We start from the raw sequence: 13,045 nt of genomic DNA, 5'->3' as shown, positions 1-13,045 counted from the left end.
ATATATTATTTATTTATTTACATATATATTTATTTATATATATTTATTTATATATATATATATATAATTTATTTATTTACACATATATATATATATATATATATATATATATATATATATATATAGTTAAATTCAAGAAGCAAATGTGTTGTCCCCGGAAGCGAGCAGACGCCGGAAGGCCACGTTGAATCATTTAACGCGGTGGTTAATGTAGCACATAGGTACCAAATGAATTATGCAGTAAACAAGTGGATGAGAAGCAGCCACGAGGTCTGTTTAGGAACCTGGGGGGTCTTTGGGCTTCTCATTTTTTTTTTTTTTTTTCCCCTCAATAAGCACATCCATCACCGATGCAAGAAAAATCTCCGCTCACAGGCTGGAAAACATTATCAAAGATTTAATTTCTCGGTTGCAGTCAAAGCGAAGAAGGATGGTTTTAAAATAAAATGTCCTCTTGGAATCAAATTAGAACTTTAATCTGGGCTCCATTTTTTTTTTTTTGGAAGACAGTTTTTCCCAAAGGAAATGTGGCAAGAGAAATAATAAATTAATTCTAGAACGTTCAGCACAGTTATATTTTAACTCATTCGCTACCAGCCGAGTAAAAAAAATAAATAAAATGGATCTTTGACGTCTTTAGCCGTCAATGGTAGTAAATCTAAATCTAACATATCACTGAACAAAATACAAATCAAATTTATTTTGTTAAAATGCAACTGCATTGTGTATAAGTACCGTACGTTTTTAAAGTTTGTCATGGAGCATATGTTTTCTAATAATTTCTTTTTTTTTTCTTATTAAACTCGTGATTCTTTTTACTGAACCATGATGCAAGTGAAGTGTGCTTATATAATATTGAATATACATTACGAATAAAAACTGAATTTATTTGATACGGTGGTAATTGGAAAACTATTTTCCAGATGGCACTTTGGTTTAAGAAGTTTGAGGACCACTTGACCCCGATTGCAGTCAATCAAGAAACAGCGCGTTGGCGTTTGAGTCTAATATGCCACTTGAAACATATTACGTAATTTTGTTTTTTCGGCCAGTCGTGACCTCCAAGTAAAGTTTCCTTTGCGTACTTACAGGCTTTAACTTCACCGACCGATCCCGGCGGAAAGTCGGGCGTCGTTTGTTATTGATTGCCGCGCTCGACGCGACGGGGGAATAGTAACAGGGCACAAGGACGTATATCGAGAATCTTTGGAAGCAAAGTAGTGTGACAGACTTTTTAAACAGACGCATTTCAGGAGAGACGCCGCAAATGAAACGGTGAAACAGAACACCGTTTTGATACAATCCGACAAGCAGAAAGCTTCTCACCTCACTTTTTTTTTTTTTTTACGCCAATACCTTCCATCATTTATAATCTGGGAGCCTTGAGAGCATGCTATCTGAAAATGATTCGGGTTAGTGGAAGACAAGGACATTCACCCCTGCCGAGTAAGCGGCATCTCGCTGTGACTTTGTCGTACAAAGTGCCGCTGTTAGGCTTCGACACACGTGCTCATTATCTCGAACTAAATCTATCAAATCTGGTTCTTTCTTGCTTTTTTTTTTTTTTTTTAATTGTTTTTTTTTTTTTTAAGATCAATTACCATTCTCTGTAAGAAGTCATCATTTCATACAAGCGCCTCTTGGCGATACGCAAAAAAAAAAAGATAATGCAGACATATCTAAATTTAGAGAACTCAAAGGAGGAGGCATAATTCTTTTAATTAAGTCCGTAATAATCCGCGGAAGAAGCCTTTTTTTTTTTTTAATGTTTTCACCTAGCTAGCGCGTTACAAGCAATATCCTTCATTGTCTCAAGGTGTGTTGACAGTGGCCCTTAATTCTGGAGGTATTCATGAGGGCGCAATCTATCTGCCTTCCGTGCCTCTGGGAAACATACTTTCTGAAGGTTAATAAACAACCCTGCATATCCCAAGCCCCGAGATCATTTATCAGATTGCGATCTCTTACAGACTCGGAGAGTGGCATGCCGTTTTATCATTTTAACAACGATGGCTAAAAGTGCCCCAAGAAGTCTGCTTAATAGGTTATTTTGTTATATGATTTCGTTATCAGATTCCTTTCTCCCTTGTAGCCTGGTCTAGGTCGCTGTGTAGTAACAGCCCTGAATCCCTAATGAATACTCCCATTAAAGTCCCTGGAGCAGGCAGAGAAATAATAGGGTCCTCCCTGGGCAGTGGTGGAAGCCATGTCCCATCTATTTCAATGGCACAAGCTGTGGCCCTGTATTTTTTTATTTTTTTTAATGCTTTGGCCAAGCCCAATCCATTTTTTTGTCTTTAGGAGTTCTCTTTTTGTCAAACTTAACATAAAACAACCACTTTATGATAGTTAACTCATTCACTGCCAGCCCAGGTAAAATGACGTATTTATCCGTCAATGGGATTGAATGAGTCAGGTTCGTTTAGCTTAATGCTAACAACCACTGTGAAATATCATAGATGCGCTAACAAATAGCATCGGTGTGACGCTTTGAACTCCTGTAAAGAAATGTAAGAGGACTCACAGGAAGAAACTGTGGTCGCTAGTCGTGTTCACATGAGCGAGTGGGTACCAAATTTGGACTTTCTCGGGAAAACATTTCATGGACAAACAAATGAAAAATCTAATTTTTCAGAGTTGTAAATAGCGTGGACTACAGCTAGCATATGAAGTTTAGTCGTCGATTCGCTCGGCTTGATTGCGATTTCAGTTGCCGGTCTGATGACGACCCTGAACAAAGTAAGTGAGATAGAAAATGGATGTAATAAAATTATCATATTGCGTCAGTCTATAAATGCGAAGGTGTGCTCTTGGATATTTCTTTTAGGAACATTTCGATCATTTTAAACATAAAAATAAGTTCAGCCTCACGGGTCTCAATTTTTCTCATTCTTAAATGTCACAAGTATAACAGAAATGAATCATTTTGTGTATAGGAATGATTTTTTTTAATTGCTTTGTATAGAAGTCATCGTCTCTTAATTTCTGGTGTATTTCTTTTGGAGTAAGTGTTGCGTAAATAAAAAAAACATACACGCTCAGTGAAATCTTCGATGCTTTGAAGGTGCAATCTATTTGAGGTGCAGTGTTTATAAAGACCGCGTGCAAACAAACGCTGATACTATCAATGCCTTTTTGGGCGGCAGTCAATAAGACGTTCGCTTTCACGCCAGAATAATCCTCTGTTGGAAATGAAGTCACCACTTCCCTCAATTCCAGTCAGTCTTGCGAACTTGCAGTTTTACAGACCCTAATATTAGGTGTTCTATACGCCGCAGGTTGTTTGGCGTGACGGGGAACTGCGCAGCCTGCAGCAAGCTAATTCCAGCCTTCGAGATGGTCATGAGAGCCAAAGAGAACGTCTACCACCTGGACTGCTTCGCGTGCCAGCTCTGCAATCAGAGGTGAGTGATTGAACTGCACCGAACTGGCGTGTCTCTGCCGCTACCTGTATCCGGCCAAATGGCTTCTCGAGGAAGAACGATTGAGGCGTGCTAACCCTGCTGATGATGGTTGAACATCGGGAGATTTATCACGCTAACAAGTGACCAGAGAGATACCCCAGATGGACCCCGGGGATGATGATCTTGTTTTACCACGGTAGAGTTTCAGGCGAGACAAAGCTAGCGGGTCCGTACGTATTTTTCCATCGGTCTTCATTACTGGCAGTCCACCTGAATCGGGAATCTGATCAAAGGCTGTCTGTAGAAAGACAACAAACAATGCAGACGTTTGTGACGCCGTCTGAGAGGTTTTTAGGCAACGGTGTGTTCTACGCACTACACTGCATGATACCAACTAGATGCTTGTAAGACAGAAGAACTTTGTAGCATTCAACATTGGATGAATGGGACACACCTGAACAGGTTGGAATGAGCGATCTCGCTGGTGGAGCGATATGGGTCAGGTGGGGCAGACAACAGGTGTAACGATTAATGAGAATCAGTACAGCTAGAGGGCGGGCAAAACACTTCCTTAACCCAAATTCTTATCCAAACATCAAGACGCTTGTGTGATGATTAAAAATTCTAAAGCAAGGATTTTTAATTTAATAAAAAAAAAAAAAGAACAATTGTAAGAGCAATTGTTAACTTTAACTTTTCTTGACCGGTTAAGAAAGTGAAAAGTTAGCAAAAAAATCACTGGTTGCGTATTCGAAGGTTGCGGTGTGATTTCAAGAGGTGTTTCAGTTTGTCGATTTATCTCCATAGAGAAGTCCAAATATTTCTGCCCACGTCTCGTAATTCAATGCCACCAAACGTAAGCCAACCCGCCGCGGTAGTTGACCGCAATTGAGTTTCCATTTGCGAAGGTTCCAAGAAGCACAATCAGACACAAAGAACATTAGTCTCTCCGTCGCCGCCATCCGCGCACGCCGGACGCTTCGTGCATACTAAAAAGCAGGAGACCTGGTTACGCACAATTAGCACTTGGTTATTGTCTTGCCACTTCAGCCGGCTGCACCAGACAGCCTTTCCTAATAGAAGAAGTCAGCTAATCTTCATCAGCTAGACCCAGGCAGGCCAACCCTGCTCTCCCGCATTAAAACCCACTTAAGCGCGGGCAAATCTTTCTTTTTACATTACGGCGGCTGATGAACTGTTGAATAAAATTGACGTTTGTGTGTTTCGCACGGTCCACCGCGGCCTTGCAGGCACCATTTAGATGCCCATCACAATTTTTGCCGGAGTCTGGCCGCGGTTTATGGTGTGGCACCGGATTTAATTGAAGCTGTTCGTCAGCTTTGACTTTTTGTTTTCCAGTTTGTTACTTGCAGCCGATAGATACTATTATGGACAAAAATATTGGGACACGTAGAAATAATGGCTTTTGGAAGTATTTTGAATTTTTTTTTGTCCTGATTTGTTTATTTTACGTAGTTGAATAATGATTATAATAATTGATTACATTAACTTTTTTTGAGACCTTGAATATATTTTTTACGATATTTTTTAGTGATTTAAAAAAAACGGATGGAAAGCTGTGCCGTCGCAAGTTAAGAAAAACTAAATAAATTTAAAGTGAATGTCAAAATTCCCACAGAAGCCAACAAATCGTATTTTCCGGGCTATAAGTCGCAGTTTTCTATGTTGAAAAAAATGAGTTGTTTACTGCATGTACAGAACAATTTTGTACTGTGAATGCACCTAAACGTACATAAACAGATTGTTAAAACAGTGTCTTATAACACGACAACAACTTTGCTAATTAAAACAGAACAGACTCAAGAGAAAAAAAAATTGATTTATTTGGCGTATTTTCTGAATTATAGAGCGCCCCTACTGGTGAATGCGAAATCTACAGAAAAGCTGCACCGTTGTATTAGCCGCAGGGTTCAAAATCAAGCAAAAAAGTAACTATAGTCCGGAAAATACGGTACATATACTTACTTATATGGAACATAAAAAGAAAAATGTTAAAAAATAAATCGGTAATCATGTGAGTGTCAAAACGATTCTACTCAGAACAGTCTGCGAAGTTCCAAAGTTCCAACTCGTCTTTGTTGTTTGTGTTGCCGTAATACGCCTTTGGAGAGAGTAACACGTTTAGGTTAGGTAAAATGCTCAGCATTTATAGTGTGATTAATAGATTGACCTTCAGCAAATTGCTCCCAACTCTCTCGGGATCTCACTTTTCCTGAATAGTTTATCCGCCTTGTTTCGGATGGCCTGAAAATGAGCTCCTGCGCTTTGTCTGGCATACCGATCCTGCTGCTTGCCTTGTTCGCTGGCACCAGCTCTGTCCCCTCTCATTTCCCCGCCTCAAACAAACACGAAAGACCAGCCACCCCCCCATCGCCTCCCCTTCCATTGACCCACTCCCCCGACAGGCCCTTCAATAAAGCAATCTAATCCATCTCGCAAATGGCCCAGAGATTTCTCTGCGGAACGTCGTCAGAAAATGTGAAATCTGATAAACAGAGCAGGCGATCGGCGGGTCGGCAGGGGTCAGCCGGTGTAATTATCCGTCGCTCCTCCAGGTCAGCTGCCGCGCAAATTGGCGTTTGAAGGTTGAATTGCTACAATCGCGTATGAACATCCAGCCGACTCCCCCACAATACTCCGCCATTTATCAACCCGTGTCTTGCGTTCCTTTGTGGGTGCATTCAAACTACCCGAGAGAACTCGGAAGCCGGTGATTATTCTGATTCCATCACTGCACGACTCTAATAGTCGTTGCCATGCTCTGCTATTAAAGGCCTTGGTTAAGTGATAGGCCAATTAGTGCACGGGAGCGAGTGACCGTGACCTTTGTTCTTTGTCACCATCACTGTCAAATTGACAGCAATCCATGTATTGCCGTGAAAGCAAAGCAACGAAGAGTGTGATAAATGGAAAAGCATCGCCGGTTATCTCGCTTGTGCATCGACCAGACCATTTTTTTTTTTCTAGTTCCCACTTTTTTTCCACCGCGAGCATGACTTTGAAATGTTATCAAGCAACGGGGAGTGACTACTCTCTTGTCCGTGGTCCGTCAGTGAAAATATAGGATCCTACATCAGCCCTGATTCCTCGTGTCTGCACCCAATGCGGCCTCACTCCGTTAAACCAAACATAAATCTACCGTTGTAACCTTCCCAATTGCCCGGGCCTGTTATTCTCCCTACCTGAGCGGCGGCGAGCAAGCCGAAGCCGAAAGGAACAGGCGACCGCTTCCGAAAAGAGGTGTTGGGAATAAGGAAGGAGATATGAGCCTCCATCTAGCAAGCAGTTAGCCACAGATCAGCCGTGGGGGACAGCTAATCGATGAGGCTGTCGTCCAGCCTCATCATCTAGCCAGTGCTGGCCCAATTTCCCCCTGATGAGCTGGAGGCCACAGTCTGGGGAGGCTGGAGGAAGGTTAGCGCAGAGAAGAGCAGGATGGGTGACAGTGCAGGCGAAGGTCAGTGCTGATAAGGAGGTGGGGTTGCGAAGGGGGGGGGTGGTCTCCATACTTGAGCCTTGGAAGGAGAGACTGACGCCAATTGGGTTCAGCGCAGCAAAGCTCAGCCACGGGTGCCTTGTATGTCGTGAGTCAGGCTTGTTAGACAGGGGCCTAATAGGCAATAAGGGACATAGTTGTCACTTTGTGTATGATTGGTGTCGAAAAGTGGGAGCCTGTGCAGGGAAGACTACTCGGAGAACACAATCGTGCTTCCTCATCCTGATATATGATAAGGGCAAAATGATGGACACATTAAAAGAGGGGTCCCCAATCCTGTTCCTCGAGGGTCGGTGTCTTGCCTGTTTTCCATCTCTCCTTGATTCAAATATTCAGATAATCAACAAGGTCTGCAGAGCGGGATAATGATCATTTGAATCAGGTGTGTTGCAAGACAACGACCCGCGAGGAACAGGATTGACCCATGTCTTCAAATATATAAATGAGGATTTACCACACTCGTTTACAGTTAAAAAAAAAATGTCACTAACCATTCAATAACCTGAGAAATACGGAGCAGAACACTAGCAAAGTTTAAGAAGATTCAATAAATCAACACACTCAAACAATTGGAAAGGGCAATCGTAACGATTGCATAATCTCACAATACAATACAACTTTATTTATAGTCCTGGAAATTGACCAGTTAGGCGACTGGCTAGCCAAGTGATTTGGAGATTTCTTCTTCAAAGCTTGAAATGGCCTCGCCCCAGCGTACCTCTCTGAGCTCCTCCACCCCTACGCACCTGCCCGCTGCCTCAAATGCTGCTAAAGTCCAGACTAGCAGAAAATACCAAGACAAAAGAAAGAGTATTAGTCGAAGAAGAAATTGATAGAAGCTGTTCCTCAATTCTCCAACAGAAAGTTCAAAGTAACCAAGAACTCACGGTGTACCCAGATGTTGTTCTTGTCAGCTAGCTTAAACCAAGGATGCAGTTGAATATTTGATAAGGCTTGACTCCGGAAAATATGCCAAGATGCATTTCGTGCTGCTATCGCGGAAATTTGTCAGAGTCAAGAGGAGGAGGGCAGCTAACAAGTACGCGGCCGTTGTAATTTACAAAGAGACTGTTCTGGAGTACATACTTAGGAAGACCGTACGAGGCGCGTTCACAAGACCGTACTCGGCATTCTTCATATTGATCTTGTCTTTTTTCTTTTAGGGGCACTGTTGGTTGGCGGAGTCTCATTTGTGTAGTATTTAAATGGAGCTGAAGTGGAAGGAAGACATCAAAGTTTTAGCTAGCTTGTGACCAGTGTCTCTACATTTGTGTTGGTTGTTTCTAGTCCAGTTTGTCGCATACCTGGAAGTCTACTTTTTTTTTTTAATAAGATATAAGTACAAAACGTGGTATGGTTTTGATTTTTAATGGGGCGGGGTTAGTCATCTTCCTTCAATTCATAAATGAATTTCGATGAGCTACTCTTCCCACATTCAGCGAAATGCTACAAAAGTGATAAAACCACGTCGACCCTAAACATACTGCGAAAACAAGACTTTTTCACGGCGAATCCTCCCATTGTCCTTGTCCTGATAAGATGCGGTCCCATTCACAAGGCTGCGTTATCCGAGAACGCTAACTACATGTGGCACAGCTCACTTTTTCTCCTGTTTCCTCATTTGAGTGGAAAGCGACTACTCTAGTTAACACGCGCCTCCGGGGCATATAGCTGGCATCGCAATGCATCTTTTAAGTGTGCCTGTGGAAGCCATTTTTTCCCCTCCTCAATCCCGCCCCCTACAACAAGAGGTCTCTAAAGACTCATTAGTCACACTCACCTCTCGGTAAAGACAGGGAAGAAAGCGAAAGGGAGAGATGAAGAAAGCGTCAGAGGACGATGACTGCGTGTACAGTTAGCATCTGGATGACGACGGACCGCGATCGGAATACAACTAGGCGTAGGATTGTATTTATGACGTCAAGGGACTCTTTTAATGAGCGTCATTAGTAAAGACCGATGAAATGACTGCATCCTTGTCATAAATCTTGTTCAGCTAGAAAGTGTAGCTTGTTCTATTCCAACACTTCTTAAATGCTAATGCAGAGTTGCTACATTTGCTGTTAGCAACACTAATTGGCCATCATTTATATTTTAAGTTGCAGAAACAGCAAACCACTTTCCAAGCCTGACCTAATAGAACTGTGGAAAATATACTCGCCTATTGTTTGTTCCAGGAACTGGAAATAGACGGGGGCGGCAAAACGTCCTTTATTAGACACGCCTGTGATGGGCCCCGGTGTAATATCCTCATCAAAATTGGCGCACAGATGTCACATATGCTGTTGACATTTCACCGGGCAGAAACAATTTGTCTGTGTGAAATAGGGGAGAGGAAAACGAGCATGGGGAGGTGAAAAGGGGGAGAAACAATTTGACTGGTGGAGAGAAGGAGTGCGGAAAAAAAAAAAAACTGCTTGACAAGAGGTCATTGTGAGAGTGGACACAGTGTAAGCAGAAAAATAATAGCGATCAGAGGCGTTTGTTTTCAAGTAGCAATATGTAGAAATATGAGTTATAGTGGGAAATAAATCGTGATAAAGATGACCAAGACAGCACATCACACGTATATCGATATATCGACCAACACATCATGGAGTCTGTTGCTCTGCCAAACTCAGTGTTGACCAAGCACATCAAAATTTGCTCTTATAAATAGTGAACAGGTTTAACCCTTACGGTAGTCAACCTTTCTCGCAAGTGGATATAGAATAACCAGACAGGTGAAGTCAGTCTAGATTACGGTGATGCATTATACTTTGGAGTCAGCCAGTCCTCCTTCAAATGTCTCCAGTTGGTCCAAAACGCTGCTGCTCGCCCCTGAACTTAAACACGCAAGAGTGAGCGTATAACTCGTATTCCGGCTTTCCACTGCTTGCTTGTACACTTCAGAGTTCATTTTCTGCTATTTGTCTTCAAAGCTCAAAAAGGTTTTGTTCTGAGCTGCTCCCATCGGATCATGGACGTACCATAATCAGACAAATATGTTTCTTAACACACCCCACACCACGAATCTTTCAGACTGAAAATAAAGTTATCGTCTTTGCCGAACCAGATAGTGTAACGGGTGATTTCATGTTACATCAGTTCTGAGCGCAGAGCTTCACAGAATGTTTTCCTAAGTAATTATAATCCCTTCCTTGCAGCTCTGCCTTTTGCCTTCTTTCCCAAAATGCACCGGTCTCACCTTTTATGGTCTATCTGTTAATTGGTCCCAAACGGATGTAACAAATCATGCTCTCAATCTGCCCTCCAGCGCTGAATAAACACAACGAGCATGTCAGGTACGCGAGCTACCACGCGGCTTGCAGCTATGAATTGTGTATTCTTAGTATCCGTCGAAAGTCAAACAAGAGGAGAAACTGCCACCCCCCTAAAAAACCCACACTCGTACCCTCTGGTAAACACTGGCACCGGTGTTCGCCAACCTTGTCCAACCTGAAGGGAGATAAGCGACCCTCAGGACAATTCAGTGAGAGTTGCCTCTCGTTCGACATAATCTCCACTTGGCGCTGCGCTGAAAGGTCAGAAATAACCGGAGACCCGCACTTGTGAGGACGTGGCTGCTGGGGATGAACGAGGTTCGGTATCATCTGCAGGTGGAAGGGAACTAAACAAAGAAACACCCGACTATCAGCTGAATTTACCCTAAGTTGTTAAATTTCCTTCCCGCTTTGCAGCTGAAGGGGTTTGGCACAGTGCTACCTCCCAAAGACGAGCTAGCACCACGCTAGCCTACAGCTCGATATTAATGATGCTCTTCCGCTTTTTCACCGCTCTTCTCCTCTCGTGTCGCGCAGGTTTTGCGTGGGAGACAAGTTCTTCCTGAAGAACAACATGATCCTGTGCCAGACGGACTACGAAGAGGGCCTGATGAAGGAAGGCTACGCTCCCCAGGTCCGCTGACACTCGTAAGAGTGGGGCGGGGGGGGGGGCCAAACGCAGGAAGACAGAAGAGCGGGAGAAGACTGATGGAAAGCTTGCAATCACACAACAAAAAGCACTATCGCTTCCTGTCCTGTCCTGCTCCTGTCCCCCCCCCCACGTGTACATAATGAAGCCTCATTTGGAAAAGGGGAGGTACTTGACTGTACAGAATAGCCATAGAGACTGCGACATAACAGCCAGAGGCCCCGGAAGCGGACTCTTCAGTAAAATAACGTTTTGTTTGTTTGTGACTGACAAGTGCTGCCTCTTTCTTTCGTGGAAAACAAAAACACTTGCCTCAGAACAACACAAAGCAAGTTGTTGGACAGATATCTCCATGCATTCATGAGTCACCTTTTCTGACAAGGACTGTGCGGTCCAACTACTTGAATTGAAAAAACAAAGAGGTATTGTCAATCAGTGTTTCTTTGGGATAAACACCTTTTTACTGGATGTTGTAAAGTGTAAGCAGAGGAGCTTGAAAAAAAAATTAATTTAATACTTGTGTGGGTGCGCGTGTGTAAATCGCTCTTTGTTTTTTTTTTTTTTTGAGGGTTTTTTCTCATGCGGTCTTGGTTTGGTCTCTTGGAGTCAACATCAGGTTGATCGGTATATTTTTTTAATGTATTAATTTTTACTGACAATATGATTGCTATCCAATTCTGTGCAAAAGGCCTTGGCGTTGTTGTGTTAATTCTAGTTTTTATAAAATTGGATAAATAGCAGAATTCCACAGACGTTTTCTATAAGTGGAATGTGATGGGCCAAGTCAAATTTGTCTATATACTCGCTTCCTCCTCACCACCTAGCAGGAGTGGGTCGGGGTGAAGTGGCAGTAAAACAGGCCAAAATTCAGATGTGATGTCACGGGTTAACTGGACAACGAAGAATCTTTTAAATGATGATCTAGAACTATGGCAGCAACGAAACGGGCAACCTTTCAGAATCGGTCATCGCCACCTAGCAGGAGAGGGTGGGGAAGAAATGGCAGTAAAACAGGCCAAAATTCAGATGTGATGTCACGGGTTTAGGGAAGAAGAATAATGTTTTAAATTTTGATGCTCTAAAAAAGTTGACGATATCAGTGGAACTGTCCACCTGCACGGAGCTGCTTGATAACAACAACATCAAAAATCCTCCATTTTTAAAGCCTTGACAAAGTAATTAAGTAAATTTGATATTGAGCGACACTGTCGCAGCCATCCACGACAAATCGCCTCAGACTTTTGCACAGTAGTTTGAATTTAACAGCCGATTATAATAATAATAATAATAATAATAATAAATGGGTCACGGCCTTATGGACTAGAGTAGAGGATCGGTTTACAAAGGGTGGTGCGCCTCATACTCGGAAAAATCACTGGACTGGACTACTCTTGATTCCATTTTTTTTCAATCTCATCTAATTATAGCATAGTATTTGACCACCTGGATTTGGAGACTCATTTTTTTTTTCTTTTTATTTATTTAATTTTTTTTTTGTATGGGAAGTGTATTTATTAAACTTTGTATTGGAAAGCAGGCTGGTTGTTGTTGTAGCAGTTGTATAAAAATCACCTTGAGGGGTTTGCTTAACTTTCAGACGATTATTTATTTAAGCAGTTCCCGTCCTGAATCTGGCTTCGTTCAACAACGCTGATACTTGAATGCAATCGATGGCGGACGCGCGACTCCGCTCGCCACTCGCGGCCTCATCATCTTGACCTCCCCGTCCTGAGTAAACTGTCCAGCTGCGCTCAGCGTTCATTCTTGACTTCAAAATGTCCTCTGTAAAATGTTCTTGTACATAAAAAAAAAAAAAAAAAAAGAAGAAGAATAATAATATTCCCTTTTGCTTGCCTATTGTACAATTCTTTCTTTTTATGTGTCATCCAGCATGAGATGTTTATTTTTAGGACAACGCTTGTAAATAATGTAATTGTAATAATTTTAAGCACAAATGTAATACAGTTTTATTGTGTTACAACGGACTTTGGTGTCTTTTTATTCTGTCATTTTTTTTTTTTTTTTTTTTTTGTAAGAGGGCAAAACGTGCATTCGTTCAACCAGTTGACAGGAGGAATTTATATCCGAAGAAAGGTTTACACTTTCAAAGCCATTTAGAAGGCCGTGTGTTTGCTGGAGCTGCTAAGGTTAAGTATCTAGCTCAAGGGCACGGCATTAGATGCAAACCAGCCATCAAAAAAAAAAAAAAAAA

General features: G+C 42.1%; 1 protein-coding gene across 3 annotated transcripts in view; it reads left to right on the top strand.

Annotated features, from left to right (window-relative positions):
- lmo3 (LIM domain only 3) overlaps nucleotides 1–12,818 on the top strand; it is a 37,495-nt gene extending 24,677 nt beyond the window's left edge. For all 3 annotated transcript variants that reach the window (XM_088288264.1, XM_088288265.1, XM_088288263.1), the window contains exons 3-4: nucleotides 3,279–3,404; nucleotides 10,722–12,818. In XM_088288264.1, coding sequence (XP_088144390.1) covers nucleotides 3,279–3,404; nucleotides 10,722–10,827 — 232 coding nt within the window. In that variant the 3' untranslated portion in view covers nucleotides 10,828–12,818. The remainder of the gene's footprint in view (nucleotides 1–3,278; nucleotides 3,405–10,721) is intronic.
- Nucleotides 12,819–13,045: the final 227 nt, after the last annotated feature.

This window comes from Idiotropiscis lumnitzeri, chromosome 2 (assembly GCF_059441095.1).
Source record: "Idiotropiscis lumnitzeri isolate Australia: NSW breed Sydney's pygmy pipehorse chromosome 2, RoL_Ilum_1.0, whole genome shotgun sequence".
In the NCBI taxonomy this organism is placed as follows: domain Eukaryota; kingdom Metazoa; phylum Chordata; class Actinopteri; order Syngnathiformes; family Syngnathidae; genus Idiotropiscis; species Idiotropiscis lumnitzeri.
The sequence above is the reverse complement of the archived record's forward strand: the minus strand, read 5'-3'. Positions and strand labels throughout refer to the sequence as shown.